The sequence below is a fragment of the Ornithodoros turicata genome, chromosome 7, assembly GCF_037126465.1.
Source record: "Ornithodoros turicata isolate Travis chromosome 7, ASM3712646v1, whole genome shotgun sequence".
In the NCBI taxonomy this organism is placed as follows: domain Eukaryota; kingdom Metazoa; phylum Arthropoda; class Arachnida; order Ixodida; family Argasidae; genus Ornithodoros; species Ornithodoros turicata.
The window spans coordinates 15,399,128-15,416,454 of NC_088207.1; the positions used below are offsets into that span (position 1 = coordinate 15,399,128).

Genomic DNA, 17,327 nt, shown 5'->3' on the forward strand with positions numbered 1-17,327 from the left:
CAGTAAGCTAGAAGCCATGTACGTCCAAAGAATGTCCAGTCCGTATTAGCACATGGGAAGCCAATTACTGCACTTTACTGCAGTTCGACAGGAGAAGCATTTTAACGTTGTTTGGGTACACACTGAAGGAAAGTAAAGCGAGTGGGAACACTTTATCACAATTAAAATGAACAAAACTTTGGAGCAGAGCCTGCACTTCATCAGGTTAAAGAGTAGCCAGAGTCCAGGACGTATATATACCAGCAGAAAGAGAGGAAAGGAGGGTAATATCGAAGAAAGATAATAACGCAAAATACGTATCGAAGACACTCCTCTAGCCGAGAGAGCTGAAACAACAATAAGTAAAACGCCAAGGAGACTGGACAAGACCAGCAACTACAACACAGGGTCATGTGTCACAGGCACATAACAGGGCAAAATTCACAGCCGAAAAACGCAAGGCGATCCTTCCGATGCTCCCTCTGCTCCGGGAGTTTCGGGCAAGGCACAAATGTCGCTCTGCGGTCCCCAGCCGGTCGCGTTACCCCCTCCTCGGTCTCCAGACACATCCACCCTCAACATCCACACTTCATGGATAACAGGAGGACGACTTACTTCAAACATAATTAAAAAATGAACAACTGTAACGACGACAGAACGACAGAAAGCTCCACTTCACAACCAACAGACACACTTGTGTATAACGCGTTACTAGTAATTGCGTTACATGTAATCAATTAATTTAACATGAAACTAATTTTTGGGGTAATCAATAACTTTTCTGAGTAATCGATTACTTTTCCGGCAGGGATTAACTTATTTATCAGATGTTCTGCCCCAAGTCAAGACCCTCGTGCGGTCAGCCTTTGTTGGACTGTTCTACTATTCACTCCGCGATCGAACGGTGTCGGCGCGCTGTGGAGAACGGGGAACTATCGCAGTGTGGACACGTCGTCTGCCTTTACATGTTCATTCCGAGGTGCCGTAGGGGAAACCGAATAGTATCGTACCATGGCGGCACAAGTGATCTTGCGCTGAATATACACTAGAATTACGGAAAAGAACCATAAAATGCGAACATCGGCCATCGACACACTAGAATGGTGACAGTGTCAGCCCCTATAGGTCGATCTCGCAGCCAACAGCAAGCGGAGGTCATTGTAATAACGCTATGGAATTTCAGGGTCTCTCTCTCTAACCTCTTCCTCGACACCAGTGTACTAGTAAATGAAGCTTTTGAGGTTTACTGAGTCACGGGGAAGGTCCAAGCAATGTTCTTCCACAATCGGGACAACGTGTTCCCGGGCGATAAATACAGTAGACGTACAGATCTACTTGTCCTACGCCTGTTTATTTTTCGTGTTTTTGAGCTGTTCCGCCGTTAACTTTTTTTTTTTCACTTTTTCTCTGAGGCACACAAAGGCTGGTATAATTTGCGCGAATGCAGAGTAACGACCGGAGTAACGCTTTATTTTTCTACTCGATACTCAGTTACAGCTGGATTCGAGTAATTGGTAATGGTAATCAATTACTTTTTTGTAGAAGTAACTGTAACGGTAATCAATTACTTTTTTTTTCATTAACGGGCGCAAGTCTGCCCGCAGGAAGGGCCCCGAGGCCAAATTTGGTGATGTTCACGGAACTGATTTCGCATTTCCACAGCGCTGAAAGTACGCATGACGCAAATTTTTTTCTCGCACACAGTCAGGCTGGAAACAAAGGTTCGTATCATTTGAATTGTTCTCGGAAGGGTCCATTCAAGTCCTGCAAGTCTTCGTACTCGACCAACCACAGAACAGTCGATATCACTGACCATTTAGCCCATTGAATGAACGAGATAAGACTATCTCGCGCACTTTACAGGCGATATAAATCTCGAATCCCGCATTCGTGTTCTGCATCCTGGTAATCGGGGCAATGTCTTTTCGGGTTCTTGCACTCTCTGCAGTTCTTTGCTGTGTCCTGGCACAGAGAGTGCCCAGGCCGCAGTTAGACGAACACTGGGAAATCTACAAGGACATCCACAACAAGAAATATGTACCAGAAGAAGAACACGTCCGAAGACTCATCTGGGAAGACAACTTGGACTTTATCCGGAGGCACAACCTAGAGTATGACCTGGGGCTTCGGACGCACACGGTGGCGGTCAACAGTTTTGCTGATTTGGTGAGGGTTCGTTTGACTTTTGATAGGAACGTTGCAACGGGGAGTAAAACGCTGTTACGAAAGCTGTTGATGCAATTGGAATTATTGAAGACGTAACCAGTTGTATGGAGGTGGTTCAGAGGCAACCATTTAAGGACCACCCGTGCGTAACGTGAGAAATACTAAGTACTAAGAGAAAACTAAGATCTATGTTATCGCTCGTCAAAGCGAGCCAGCAAGTGAGCAATCCCTCCATGTATTCAGGTGCTTTGACATATTGACCCACGATGCGGTATCGGAAGTACCTCTCACGATTTCCTCAGGATTTATTTAATACTCCCCAAGATATTTCTCTCAGGATACGCGTTTTGGCTCGTGTGTCGACAAGTGAAGCAGCACAACGGGACGCACCAAGAAGCTTCTAGCTTGCGCACTGGAATAGCTGCCTCCGACGTATTTGTGTGTGCGTGGTGGTATGGAGGGGGGATTTTTTAGTCTGGAGCACAAGATCGACAAGAGGTCAGAGGAGGCGGTGCATATAACTCTGTTAACCAGGTTAAAAACATGACACGTAAAGTAACGCGTCCTTCATGATTCTTATTTGTTGCAGACATCGGAGGAGTACCGCCAGCTTTACCTCGGCTACCGTCCGAACGAGAGAAAGAAGACTGCACTGGGTGTACACAACGAAGCTTCATTGTACGACGTTCCGAGCGAGGTCGACTGGCGTAAAGAAGGCTATGTAACTGCCGTGAAAAATCAGGTACGTCGTTTTTAAGAGTTCTGCTGTTCTTTCTTCGTCTCTTTCTCTTCAAAGTAATTGACTGGAGGACTCACAAAACGCGAGAAGGAAAGCAAAGTCCCATCACCGATTTGCACTGAACTGCACTAAGGCACAATAATATACGACTTTCCTAAATGTGATAGGCTTACAGCGAGAGCTGCAAAGCGACGCCAGGACGAGGCATCACCGACTCTGGCTATGGCCTAGCGACATCGCGTCCTGCACGTCTGTTCCCAAAGTTGTACTCGCGAGAAACGCTGGAGCAGAAGACTGCATTCATATAATGTTGTCCAAAATGCGTGTAGTTCGTCTGAGTTACCTCACATAATACCATTGTAGAGATTTTAAACTTTGTACACAATAAGAAACAGGCGCAAAAGTCATTATGGAGGAATAATTGTCTGTGTTCAGTGCACCTACCAAGCAGTCAAATTTGTGTGGTGATTTCGGTGTTCTGCAATGACAGCTTTTAATGCCGTTTATCCCTTGAGCATTGGCCCTCGTAACTTCGCACGCCACATGTATCTTCACTACGGCGTTGCTTACATTTTTCCTAGACTTTGCCCAAGTTTCGTAACATTTTATCATCTGTTTTGTATTCACAAAGCATCGCATCACAATTTATTTACACAATAAAGTGAAGATGGCTAAAAATTGGCCAGGTTGCTTCATGATTAAAACGAATAAAAACCCTCGGTGCAAGGGAACAAGATGAAGAACGGGACGTGCATTGTTCGTGTGGTTTGGTTCTTCATCTTGTTTGTTCCCTTGCACCGACGGTTTTTATTCATTATTTACACAGTTGTTTGTTTGAAATAGCGCGACACACGTAAAATAGCCTCGATTTTTGTGCTTGATATAGTATACTCTCAATTATCACAGTTACTAGCCGTGTTCATCATTGTACTGTATGGGACACGGTTGTCTAAAATCTCCAGCCAGTGTTGGGGCGATCCCCTATCGGCGATGTCGCGCAAAAGGGAACTATACTAACATCCTTCAGGAGGGGAGGCCGCGCTCAACTGCTTTCCCTAGCAGGCGACGCTGAGTATGCGGTGGTACTCTCTCACGACAGGTGTCGTTGCGTGGCCTTACCTCGGAGACCGTATTGGTATAGTTCCTTCGTACCCGACATCGCCGATAGGGGACTGCCCGGCCGCGGGCTGGAGGTTATAGACAACCGTGTCCCAAACAATACTTTTTCTTTAACCAAAATAACGTCAACAGTTGGTGGTAGTGCCTGAAGCGATGAAACTTCTCGTCCCCAGAAATAAAGTGTACTTGTCGACGTGTTATGCAGGGCAAGTGTCGTTCCTCTTGGGCATTCTCAGCGACTGGATGTCTAGAAGGGCAGGTTTTCGCGAAGACCCGCTATCTAGTCTCCCTCAGCGAGCAGAACCTGGTGGATTGTGATAAGGAGTCATCAGGCTGCGAAGGAGGAAGCATAGACAGCGCTTATTGGTACTTGTCCGAGAGCGGTGGTATCGACACGGAAGAGTCATATCCGTACACGGGTCGTAAGGGACCTTGCAAGTTCAATGCAAGCGGTGTAGCAGTTAGTGACATAGGATATTATATCGTCAAGTGGGGCAGCGAGGATGCTCTGACGAGTGCCGTGGCCAATGTTGGACCCATTTCTGCAGGTATCGATGCCTCTCATCGGTCCTTCCGATTCTACAGGTAAGTCGTTCACTGTTCAATATTTGAAGTGGTCTTCCTTCAAGAGACGTGGCTGGGCTAAAGATGTGGCGTGGCATTATGTACCTGCTGCCAAATTTTCCCACTTGTGAGCAGTGAGTCGCACAAAATTGTTCTTCGCTCAAAATTGTACAAAGACTGTTTCGTGGCATGCGGAAAGCGATCGTTGGATCAACTCTTCTCGGCATAGATGGGGGGAGAATGTCAGAATACTCCATTGGCCAGGACTCGAGCCAGGGGAGGCACGAGGCGTCGATGTATGGGACGATGGCCTCCTCTCAGGAGCGCAGTACACGTCAGTCTCCGAGACGACAGATCTGCTTCTGTGGCGCTGTCGGCCTATTCACTCCCCACAATGGGCTGGAACCCACTAGGGAACCAGCCTGTGCCCTGCTTCGTAGACAAGGTGGTAAGCCATTAACACATCCATCACTAAGGGTGCGGATAAGCCTCGCATGCCAGATGCTCAATAGCTTACAGTGCAAATTTTGAGTCAGTGAACACAGCCCATTCCCGCGGAGCAAATCAACAATGAAAGAAAAGTATGGCATAGAGTTCCGCAGCTGCTGATGAGGTTTGACGCGAAAGCTGTCGTCCTTGCACTACGCCTTCGGATGGTATAACGAACGCCGAGGCGGACTTGCCATTTCTGGATGCGCCATCTGTATATGCTACTCCAGACGTAGAAAACTGCAGACGGTGTGGGTAGAATACCAAGTGTTACTTAGTTTTAGTGCATCGGAAAAATTTTACGAAAAAGATACGATAAGAATAATTGGGTGTAGATTTACATGTAAGTTGTAACAACAACAACAACAACAAAAACACAACAACCAAATGACAAGATAAAAGAAGTCATCAACTGTAAACTTGATGTTACTTGCTCCAACGAAATAGAGTGATTGGTCTATCATGATCTCGGAACTGTTATCGTGAACACCTTCCGATGTACTAAAACAAAGGCAAGTGGAAACCGTGCGTTCGTGCATCGGATTACGAGATAGCACTCTTTTTGGGTTAAACAGAATGTGCAGTTTACATCTCGGAGCTGTATAGACCAAGATTAACACGCGTGAACAGATGAATGCAATGCATCCCCTGTTGCTGGCCCCGCGAAAAAAAGCTTTCGTCATGGCGAGACCGGCCAAGATGTCGGCGTGAGCGCCAGCAGGAATCAGCCGTGCGCCAACGATGTTTTGCAACGGACCCATTATAGCCAGTCACAGAAGAAATGCAAACGGGTAATCGCTCAGTGTACGTTTAGCTCTATAGGTGAGAAATGGTGAAGCGAACCTTCAGGATTTCCGTGTGGTCATCACGATACTCTCCTGTTTCGAGTTCTCAACACCGCTGAGAACTGTATGCATTTCAATTGCTATGTGTAATGAAACCTGACATGATTTATTTTTCGCTGTGCTCGTCTGATATTGTTACCATTGTTGATATTGGTATCGTTCGGTCTGGAAAAGTGAAAGTTTGGTAAAGTGAAAGTTTGGTAAACAGCAAAGTTTGGTTAGGCCGATGAGCCAACGACTTCGGAGTGTCTGATGCAGCTACAACGCAAACGAAGTGCGTCCGAATGTAAACGCGCCGTGACTAATTACGCACTACTTATTATTCATACTACTGACGTAATACGCTGTGTGTGCGCGCCGATGTAGTCTACAAACATGTGTCTACCGAAAGCTTTGTGATACCGGCAGTTTCTTTGGTTTTCGCTCACACCACCCCACGGAGCACAAACGGAGTGTGGTACCAACGTTATTTCACCGATCTGAACAGTTATCATCCTGCACCGAGTTACGGGCTTCTGAGGACGCAACGATGGCCGATTACCTGGACAAACGCTACCCACAAAAGCTACCCACGTAGGTCTATCGAGGACACTCGAAGCGTATGCAAGCATCTGGACCGCGGGACGGGAACCGCACCCGCCAGACACGCGTTGTCATCCCCTATGTCAAAGCCGTTTCTGAATCTCTCCGCCGGGCTTTACTTCCGTTGAATATCAGGAATGCGTTCAAACCACACGTTAAATTCGAAGTCTCATATCGAAACCGAAGGACCCCGTCCTCCCGGAAGACCAGTCTGGAGTAGTCTACAATGTACAATGCCAGGACTGTGACACGTGCTACATGGGCGAGACAGGCAGGAAACAGAACACTCGTTTCAAAGAGCATAAGCGGGACATAAACAGTGCGACGCACGCCACACGGTTCAAAACAGAGCTTACAGAGCATTCTTGGGACACGGGACACTGTTTTGACTTCGACAACGCGGTGACCTTGGCTCGAGAACAAAGACGGGGACCCAGAAAGCTTCTAGAGTTTTGGCACATGCGTGGTTACCCCCCGGCTTGTAACTAAAACCGTTCCCTAACAATACTCCCATCACCTTAAATAGCGACCGGTTGTGTTATCTCTCATTCAGTTTGGCATTGATGATGTTCGTCGCATGGCGGACGATACGTGTGAGTAAACCTTGTTATTTTGTTATGTTAAGTCGGAGTTTCTTTACCTTTTTGTCCAGCTCTATCATGGCGTCATTCTGAAGACGAAGGTGCCTATGGGAGTTATGCTACCTGTGTAGTCACACCTTTAAAAAAACTGTCACCTCGGCAATGCGGCCAGTGGGCTTAAACAAGGCAGTTCACCCCCAGCCAGGCCCGTATCCTCCACATCATGCCCAGTTCACACGGCGACCTCTCCGTTGCGGTTACGGTACGAATCCGGTACGGAGGCGGTTGTCGTACGACACACTGTTCAGATATATAAGTTCTCGACGAGGAATACGCTCGTGTTTGACGAAATACGACTCCACTGCCACGCGTGCATTCAGACAGCCGCAAACGGAAAACAGTGATGTGGTCGGCGAAACTATAAGTTGTATTGAAGCGTATCATACGGCACACGGAGCAATTACAGCTTCTTGTTTCGCCAACGTGCTTTAAACGGAGGCAGCCATGTTGGGAAACGAACCGCGACAGCAGAGCAATGAAGAGCTTGCTCGGTGCGCCTCTGCTCATTGGTGAGCCGCATAGCCAAAGGTAACCCATACCGCATGAAGTTCGGTTGAGCTGAACTCTTGCTAGCCCGAGCACACGCGTACCGCTTTGCAGCGTCGGAAGTGGGATCGGGCTCGGATGTGGTATCCACACACATGCAGACCACATGATGCTGCTTGAACAACAACAACAACGTAGATGAACGGATGATGATGATGCGCGATGCTGCTTGAGAAAACACTGTAGATACTGCTTTCGTTTACACATTGACATGACCAACGACATCCAAGGCAAAAACACAGCAAAGACCTACTGCCGCAGTAGGTCTTTACTGTGTTTTTGCCTTTACCACGAACGGCACTGCCTGCACTCGTCCCCCTGAAACCAATCAAGAAGTGACGGCGATGGCAATCGGGCTGAGATTCTACTAAAGGTCTACGTGGCCAGACCAAAAGCATGTACTTCATAGATACAGAGGGAAACCGTGTTTCAAGGGCGGTTTATTTCACGATCGTACAACCGTACAAAGGGTGTGAAACCGAAAGGTGTATCAGTGTCCAAGATGTTCGAAGTTCACGGACGCACTACAGCAGTGGTGGTGGTGGTGATGCTATGATGACGTTGGTATGGCATGGTGGTTGTGGCGATGACATGGTGATGGTATGATGTATGGTGATGGAACCACTCACCGTAGTCCGCCACGCTTGGTCTCGGGCAACGCCACGACTACTTCAGCGGGGGATCGTGCGTGCTGGGCTGGCCTCACAAGGAACCGTGCCGACATTTGTCTCAAGGCGTCTACGGAACCTGCTCAGACAACACAGCCAGCGCCACACACGATTAAGTGCATGCTTGATATTTAAAAAAAAAGTAATCACTGGTTGACAGCTTCGTGCACGGGGCCTATGCAAGCGCAAGGCTTAAGACGGTCGCTTTACTCGCCCCCCCCCCCCTTCTTTATCGCCGGCCCTGCCTCCAGGTGCACTAGAGCGTGACTCCTCCTGCTCCCGCATAAGCCAGCCACCTGCGATTTCAGATTTATGGGCAGATTTGATATCAGATCGGCACTTTATGTTTCATTGCAGTGGCGGCGTTTACAACGAACCTCACTGCAGCCCTTCTAATATGACCCATGCGGTCCTTGTGGTTGGCTACGGTACAGGGAGTCATGGCGACTACTGGATAGTCAAGAACAGGTTAGTGACAGCACTTTTTTTTTCTGTTAATGGAAGCTGATACATGACATTCGCATGTGACGTCACGTGCACTCTAAAAACGGAACTTCACCGCATGGCACGCTGTCCTCCAACCATTGCAAAGAATGATAGAGTTATCGCTACTGATTCGAAGAGAGAGGTGGGCGTACGCCTTAACTTGGAATTATCATACACCCAAATTGCCACAAAAAGGCGCACGCCCACCTCTCTCTTCGAATCGAAATCGATAACCCTATCATCCTTGGCAGTGGTTGGCGCACAGCGTGCTATGCGGTGAAGTAAGTTTTTAGAGTGTGCTGAATGTTGTACTGGGTCCATTTGACTGGCCGAGCGTTGAAGTGTACACACCAACGCACGCAATGTACAGGGCGCATGCGGGTAAGGTATGCATTGTGACGACGGTGTGGCTTCATACCACGCGCTACCGCTCTGGTTCGTTTGTTCTATCGGCAAAGTCCGGGTGGGACAACACGGTGACGTTCAAGGAATATCCTGCGAGCATACATTTGGGAGATATGCGACTTCCACAGGATGTTCCAGCATATCACGCGGGGGTCCTTGGGACATGTCGGTATCTACTAAAAGACGTCGAATAACTCATCCTGGGACGTCGCGTGAATTAGCTGGTTTCCGAATCAGCAGACCGCGTATTCAGACCTGCTGGGATATTGAATGCCATACCCCCACCATACCTCCACCTAGCTTTAAAATCTGATTGGATGACCTGACTGCATGAAATAACAAGGTACCTTGATATGAGAGGTTCAAAGCAACTTTATTGCGAGATGATGAGTGGTACCAAGTTGTACCAAGGTAAATGCAGGTACACCACCATCCTATTATCACTCCAGGGACAAAGCTAAGCGATATGCGACGGAGCATTAGCCTGCGTGTCCCTTCCCAGAAACTGTGCAAAAAATGCATAGGATTTCACTTCAAAATCTGTTTTCGAAAAGTGTTTGTTGTCGTTTTTGTACACTTTCTCTGTTCTCCGAACCGCGAGAGGTGTCGCTGCTTCGGACGCGTTGGTATGGCTAGGGTGCGCTCGCTGCGGTAGTAGTAAAAGTAGCGCTTTTTCGCGTGCCATTAAAGGGGTTGAGAAACCACACGGATAGAACTTTGTCTCTGGTAGGGTCTGTCCGCCTCACACCATGCAGTTCGTAAACGCAAAGCCCCCACTCGCACATCCTATTATTTTTATGGTACCGTGTTGTAAAAATATCGCACTTCCGAGGCCCCCGCCGACTGTGGTGCTGAGCGATGTCGAGAAGCTCCACGAAAGAGGCGGGAAGTGGCGCATTGACCGGTTGCTCTATGGCGCCGCGTCACAGCGTTCACCGCTTCCCTGCTTACAGGCATCGACATGAGGATGGGTAACTAGCACTCCCGTGTCGCGCTTGCTTCTACGTCTTACCGAGATCGGACGAGGAGCGAGAAGAGTGCGAGCCAAGAGTCGGAAAGGATCTCCTCATATTCCAAGTGCCATAACTCCGTGACGCGGAAGCGCAGCGTCAAGGGGTTTCGTCGGAGATGTTTGGAACCCATAAATCTACATTTCAACCAAGACAGTGTGTTATATTCGAGATTGAATTCACAACTTCTTTAACCGAACCCCGATCATGACACTAGTTTAGGCACCAGGCCCATGCCCGTCATGAGGCACAATCTGCTCTCTCATTCTCCATTGCTACATTGTGAAAGTGGTCACCATATAACGGTAGTTAACCGGAGATGATATTGTTCTTCTGTGGATCCCGTGTCATGTTGGCATCAAAGGCAACGAACGAGCGGACCAGCTACAATCCTCGGCACACCTTAGGTGCAGCCTATCCTCACTGTTCCGGCCGACACCGAAAAACCCGTCGTTAAACAGCTTGTTGAAGTGCGTCATCCTGGCATACAGGACATCGTGCAAAATCACAGACTCTCTCTTCCAACGAAATGTCTTCCTCGTGTTATACAGGCAATGCTCCATCGGCTACGCGCGGCATCTGCGTTCACGAACTCGCAACCGTTCAAGATTGTCTCCAGGGAGGATTTTCGTTGCGGTCACTGTAATCGTCCGGAGACTATCGAACATATCCTGACAGAATGCCGCGCAAACCATACTCTGCGGGAAACTCACCTTCCCCACGCCAGGCCTGGCAAACTGACGGACGTCCTCTTCCCCGAAGGTTCTTACGCAGAATGACATACAAAAGCTCGCAACCTCTCGCGTTTTTGTCAAGAAACGGGCCTCGCGGAACGACCACTCTAGTGCACCTCTCATCTACAGTGCGCCTCCGTCCCATCAGTATCGGTCATCCTGCCTATGCCTCACTTTCAAATGGTCAACTCTCTTCTCCCTTTTTTCAGTTTTTCTTTTCTTTTTCTTTTTTTTTATATAGTCGTGAGGATGCCCACCTTGAGTGTGGCGAACAACGACAAGGCATTTCGCACCCCTCCCCCCCCACACACATAAATTAAGTTATAAATGATAAGTTATTCACCCTATTATTTTAAAGTGGCTGACAAAACGTTACTGATCGCTGACCTGGGCGCTTCCTTGATCCTATCGATTTCGTAGAGTGTCATTCCGATCTACTAAAACTCCCTCTTAGTATGAGTTAGAATATCGTTGCATCACAGAGTTGAAATACGTGACGTGACATTTAACAGGAGTGAATGCTAACGTAGACTCTTCTTTTTTTTTTTTTTTTCAGCTGGGGAGAAGGCTGGGGAGAGAAGGGCTACATCCTCATGAGCAGAAACAAGGACAACCAATGTGGCATCGCATCCCATGCATCTTACCCCCTTATTGTATTGTAATAAAGGCTGGTTTCACAGTGGTTTTTGGCTGAGTAGTAGATCACAGCTGGGATTTTGGCTGTGTGCGGTGGTGGAACGTCTCTGCATGCCACAGAAATCTGCGTAAGTTGGAAAAACCGGAAAATTTTTCACAACCTGTCTTTTTGCATGTGATTCTAATTGGAGCGTAGACGGGCAGCTGTCGCTCGTAATCTCGGAATGTTTCGTTCCGTCTTTGTACTGTGCCTTGTCAATCACGGTCTGCGGAAAACGGAAGACACGCATAGAACAAGGCCCGCTTGCATGAAACGTATATAGTGAAACACTTAACGAGTGTTCTACTTAGTGTAGTGCTGGTGCTTTAAGTGGCTCGCACGATACTTTTAAAGCAGTGAACTGCGGTAGCTCCGCGCAAACTAGGGAGCCGGCCGAAGGTTCTCGGAGTGCCCTAAACTGCCGCACTAAAGCTTAAGACTAACCGCCATAAACAGTGTAGCGAGGGTTAGTCGTCGGCACCAACTGTATCTCGCGTTGTCCCTGTCACGACAGAAAGTGTACCGGGGCCGAGAGAACCCGCTGGAGTACCTGAACGACGGTGAACTGCAACGACGGTTTCGATTTACGCCCCTACTGGAAACTGTATCATTCAAAATCTTATGAAAATCTCATTTAACGTGTTGGATATCATGCACTCAAATCTCGTTCAGTGATCACGAAAATTCTCATTCACAATAGGTGATTTTGGACAAATACACTCTCACAAAGAAACCCGATAGTAAGGGTAAAAAATCGTCATATTTTTTACCCATATTCTAAGGGTCAACACATTATGCATACAAGGATGACGGATAGTAAGCGGAAAAAAAAATCGTCAAATCTTGTACCCATATTTTAAGCGGTGTTCGATGCCGGTTATTCTATGGGATGTTTGGCTACCCTTATGATACCGTTTACTCCACCTAAAAATACCACATAGTATGCGTCAAGCCTGAGCACCGTAGACGTCACGTGACCTCACGGTTCTTGTACAGGCAACGGCTGCAATCCTGAAATGACCCGCAATGCCGTTTTCCGGCGGCTGTTCTGGAGGAGCATATGTGGTTCCTGATTGCCAAAAGCATCAGAAAGAAGTTTCCAGAGCGGTAGCCAGAAAATCGGATTGGCTGTCAATTTTGCATTGCAGCTAATGCCTGCCCAAGGCACGCTGACATCATGCGGCGCCTAAGGTTCCCAGATATGATGCGTACTGTGAGGCATTTTGGGGGTGCAATTCTCTGTGCAAAGACGGCATAGCATGCGAAATCGTTTCATAGGAAAGACAGCTGCTACAGCAGGATCTCGACGATACGAATCTCACAGGGCATGAAAAAAACAGCTCGTATCATCCGAGACTCGTCAGCAGTACCACACAAAGCATGTATACGCACGGAAGCCTGTTCACTTTTATATGCTATCGCTTAATCCATGGTATAGGCATAGCTTGTTGCTCATCCAAAAGACGTGGCAGTTGACAGTCACGTACGCCACAATAGCTACACTCTTAGAAATGATGGTGGTGGTGGTGATGGTGAAAGGGCTCTTAGAAATGAACTTCACCACATAGCACGCTCCTAGCCAACCACCATCAACGTTCTCGCCCCTGATTTTTTGAAAACGGGAGGAGGAGCCTATTTTGTGCCGTGCATAATGGGCACAAAATAGGCTCCTCCTGCCGTTTTCAACAAATCTAGGGCGAGAACGTTGTCATTCGGGGTGATGGTTGGCTAGGAGCGTGCTATGTGGTGAAGTTCATTTTTAAGAGTGTAGGCGCACTGCACTGGAAAATCGTATGACACAGACAAAAGCGTTCATCACCTGAATAGCAGATATAAGAGACGTTCTTGCACAAGGCAAGCAATATACAAGAGTTCTCACGACGGTCAAAAGAAAAATAAGAATCACCAGTGCGTCAGTTGAACCGGGTTCATCTTCTCACTATAGCCCGCTATCTCATTCAAATGAGAACATCTGAATACATGAACGTAGTTCCCACAGCGTTGGTAGCACGCATCTAAACCGTACTGCAACAAAAGTTCGCCCAATAATTCGACTTTCTTGCAGGACAGAGCGCAGAATAATAGCTACATGCATGTGTTTATAGAATACTGCACCTGTGGCCTGAAAATGATGTGGCATAAGGCGCACGTGACCAAACATTTAAAAAATGGGAACAGCATACTAGCCACAAACCAACAAATTACAATACCTGCAGTATTTGAGACATATATGAAATGACATTTGTGCATCTTCACAACACTTCAACACAACCAAATATAAATTGTAGACCAGCTATATGAGCAAGTAATTTGATTAAATGACGTTTATAATGTAAAAACATTTAATGAGCGTTATATCCCAGGGTGAGAAGTCGAGGTACACAGAATATCAGACATATACAAAAAGAAATCCATAACAGACAGGTCATAAACTAATTATCTATAGGGTGGTTCTATGCCGGATCAGGCAGGGTGGTCCGGTCGACCTCTTCATTTTTTTTTTTCAAACATATATTAAAGCCTTGTCCCTAGGAGGCATATTGGAAAGTATATATAGGGAAATAATTGGTGGGTATTTTTAATGAATTATTATTCAGATGTGGGCTTCCTACGCAGCTTGACACCACCCATCTTCAAACTATTTGACATACTCAGTTTATTATTATTACTATCTTCACGTATTGTCTGGGGTGAGTAGCATTGAATCCTAAGTTGTGAAGATCCTAAGGTTTGCCTTCGAGGAGATAAAAAAATCGCAAATTTCCCTAAATTGTAAAATATCGTACGTTTTGGCAACATCACTACTCCTCCCCCAGTTGTGATACCCGAAAGTACTGTACATCATTGTGTTCGACTCGAAATGCCCTTTCTTCGCATAGCGAGTACGTCGTATTGTGAATTGAGGCAACGCCCCCAGCAGGCTTTTTGTGAGGAATATCTACCGAAAATGCGTAAATTCGACATCGCGCATTCAACATATTCTAACTCGTAACATCGTTCATTTTGAGCAAGAGAGAAACTGATGTTCTGAGGCTGGAACAACATAGAAGGGACAGATACAAACAAGGCCTCAAATTGCCTAAGAAATCAACGTTCATTTTGTTCGCAAGCGTTCATCATGACGACCCAAAACAGCACATCAAATAAAATTTTTGCTTCAGACATGGTCGAAGTTAGGCTCGTATCTCAACGTCGTTCGCAACGCAACTTCGACCATCTCTGAAGCGCTTTCCTTTTTTCTTATTGGCGCTGTTTTGAGGCGTCATGATGAACGTTTGTGAGTAAAATGAACGTTGTCACGAGTGGGAATATATGGGATGCGCGCTGTCGAATTTACGCGTTTTCCGCAGGCACCCTTCACAAAAAGACTGTTGGGGGCGTTGCCCTAACTTGCAATACGGTGTACTCGATATGCGAAGAAAGGGCGTTTCAAGACGAACACAATGATTCAGTTGAATACAATTAGGATGTGAAGATGGGAAAAAAAGCTGTAGGACAGCTTGAGAGGTTCTCATCCCCAAAGTATACACTTTGAACCAGCGCAATAAGAAACAATGCCAGAGTTTAGCCTTGAAACTAGCGCAATAACAAGAAAACAATATCCAGTAATCATACACACTATCACGGTTGCAGAGGTGACTGCAACCCGAGAATATGAAATGGCTGAGCTTCAATGCCATGTTCAAAGAATCTATTTAAGGTAACTGTATAGACCATAATTTGTACGTTAACGCGGAAGCTTCCATTTTTGTTTTTGCCCAACATTACAAGGGGGATCATTTGCCCGTAATGTAAATAGATAAGAAAACTTTGGCATTTTTCTGTGCATACATGTTAAGCGATGGTTACATAGATTGAACACACTTACAAGATTAAATTTTTTAAATACGCTTTCACAGAGTTACAATAACCAATAATGACCACGATACGATATTTAGACTATTCTTAGATGTTGTACCCCAGACATAGAGGGCAATAGTTTAGGTGAGACATGAACGGTATAGTAGTAGCTTAATTCGAAAAGGAAACATGTGTCTATGCCTAGAGGTCATGCCTAATATTTTGCACAGTTTATTCTGAACGTATTCAATGTCAACGTAGCGTGCCTCTCGTGTTTGTCCTCGTTCCTGTTTCGATGCATCGAATGATCATGTACCAACCTGCCCATCTAGTAACGAACGTATTCAATGTGTTCATCCCAGAGCAACTGTTCGTTAAAGATGACACTCAAACATTTGATGCGTTTTACAATATCAACAGGACTATTAAGATATGCAATCTCTTTATTTGGACTAACACTCCTGTTTTTGGTCGAAATATGATTGCTTCAGTTTTACTACTATTAATGCATGAAGAGTTTAAATCAACCCATTTTGCAAGTTGCAAAGCATCTCGTTAGCAGTAGTGGCTATTACATCAATATCAGAGCCACTGGAAAACAATCTGGACAATCTTTCAATGGAACTCGAGAAGCCTTCCATCTAGAGTATCCAATTTCCGTCAGTTTGTCTGGAGGCACAAGTTCCCCTTAATATGTATCTCGGAAAGCAGAATCGATGACAACTTCCGCCTATCAAATTACGTTACCTTTACCTCGTGTGCCCGCGGGAGGACAAGCCGCGCCGCGCTCTTCATCCGCTCCGATATCCCGGCCATCAAGCACTGCCCAGGACCCGGGGAGTACGTCTGCTGCACTGTACGCATGGGCACCCTTACTTACTTTCACTGTCGTCTCCCTGTACATACCACCCGCAGTTGCTTACGACGTGAATGATCTGGCTGCGTTACTGGACAGTATCCCTGCGCCTTACGTAGTCTGCGGAGACCTCAACGCCCACAACACGATCTGGGGGAGTGCACGTACGGACACCCGAAGTATATGCGACTGGCGGCCCTCTTTGAGAGCCGGGACCTTTACATTTTGAACGACGGTTCCCCGACATACGTGCAGTCGACTCAGCTCTCATCATGCCTGGATCTCACTGCTGTGTCGGCCTCGGTTGCACGGCTCTTCAGATGGCAAGTCAATGCAGACACCCTCGGAAGCGACCACTTCCCGATCTTGATCAGCGTGCATGACGCACAGCGCAGCCCGGCTGGACATCTCGTCAAGCGGACCGACTGGCGGTCGTACAGGGCCATCATTGAAGATGCGGTCTCCGGCTCCACGCCCACAAGCGGAAGCGCTTTCACCCGGACTATCATTACCGCTGTGCGTTCCGCCACACGAGTAGCTCGGATTCCCTTAAAGTTTGCCGCTGTTGACGCGGAGTACGAGAGGTTGCTTGCCATACGCCTCTCCGCTGAACGCCGTGCCCGGCGTACTCACCTACCCGCCGACGAGTCCGAAGCGCGCCGCATACAGAAGGCAATACACAGACATCTCTGCAAGCTGTCACGCTCCCACTGGCGGAACTTCGCCACTTCCCTCTCTCCCCGCACACCACTCTCAAGAATATGGACTGTGCTCAGAGGACTCCACGAACCCGTCACTCAGCGCCGGCCGTTCCGCTCTCTCTCGCTTGCCACTGGCCGGACGGAGTTAGACATTGCGGAAGAATACTGCGGCCGCCTGACAGCTGCACCTGTCGGAGCACTGGCTGCGTCCAGCGACATCCCCGCGGTTCTGGAGGCCTCTGCAGAGTCTGCCCTGGATATGCCTTTCTCTCTTGCGGAGC

General features: G+C 47.4%; 1 protein-coding gene across 1 annotated transcript; it reads left to right on the forward strand.

Annotated features, from left to right (window-relative positions):
- The first annotated feature begins 1,896 nt into the window (after nt 1-1,896).
- On the forward strand, nt 1,897-11,635 carry LOC135400486 (procathepsin L-like). Its single transcript, XM_064632317.1, has 5 exons — nt 1,897-2,145; nt 2,735-2,887; nt 4,209-4,588; nt 8,696-8,806; nt 11,530-11,635. Exons 1-5 carry the CDS (start codon nt 1,897-1,899, stop codon nt 11,633-11,635), a joined length of 999 nt encoding a protein of 332 aa, XP_064488387.1.
- The last annotated feature ends 5,692 nt before the right edge of the window (nt 11,636-17,327 follow it).

What these genes read in the sequence shown, in the direction of transcription:
- LOC135400486 (XM_064632317.1), top strand. Translation starts at nt 1,897, where the DNA reads ATGTCTTTTCGGGTTCTTGCACTCTCTGCAGTTCTTTGCTGTGTCCTG. An exon ending in TCAACAGTTTTGCTGATTTG is followed by an intron (nt 2,146 to 2,734) that starts GTGAGGGTTCGT and finishes TATTTGTTGCAG; the next exon opens with ACATCGGAGGAGTACCGCCA. An exon ending in TAACTGCCGTGAAAAATCAG is followed by an intron (nt 2,888 to 4,208) that starts GTACGTCGTTTT and finishes CGTGTTATGCAG; the next exon opens with GGCAAGTGTCGTTCCTCTTG.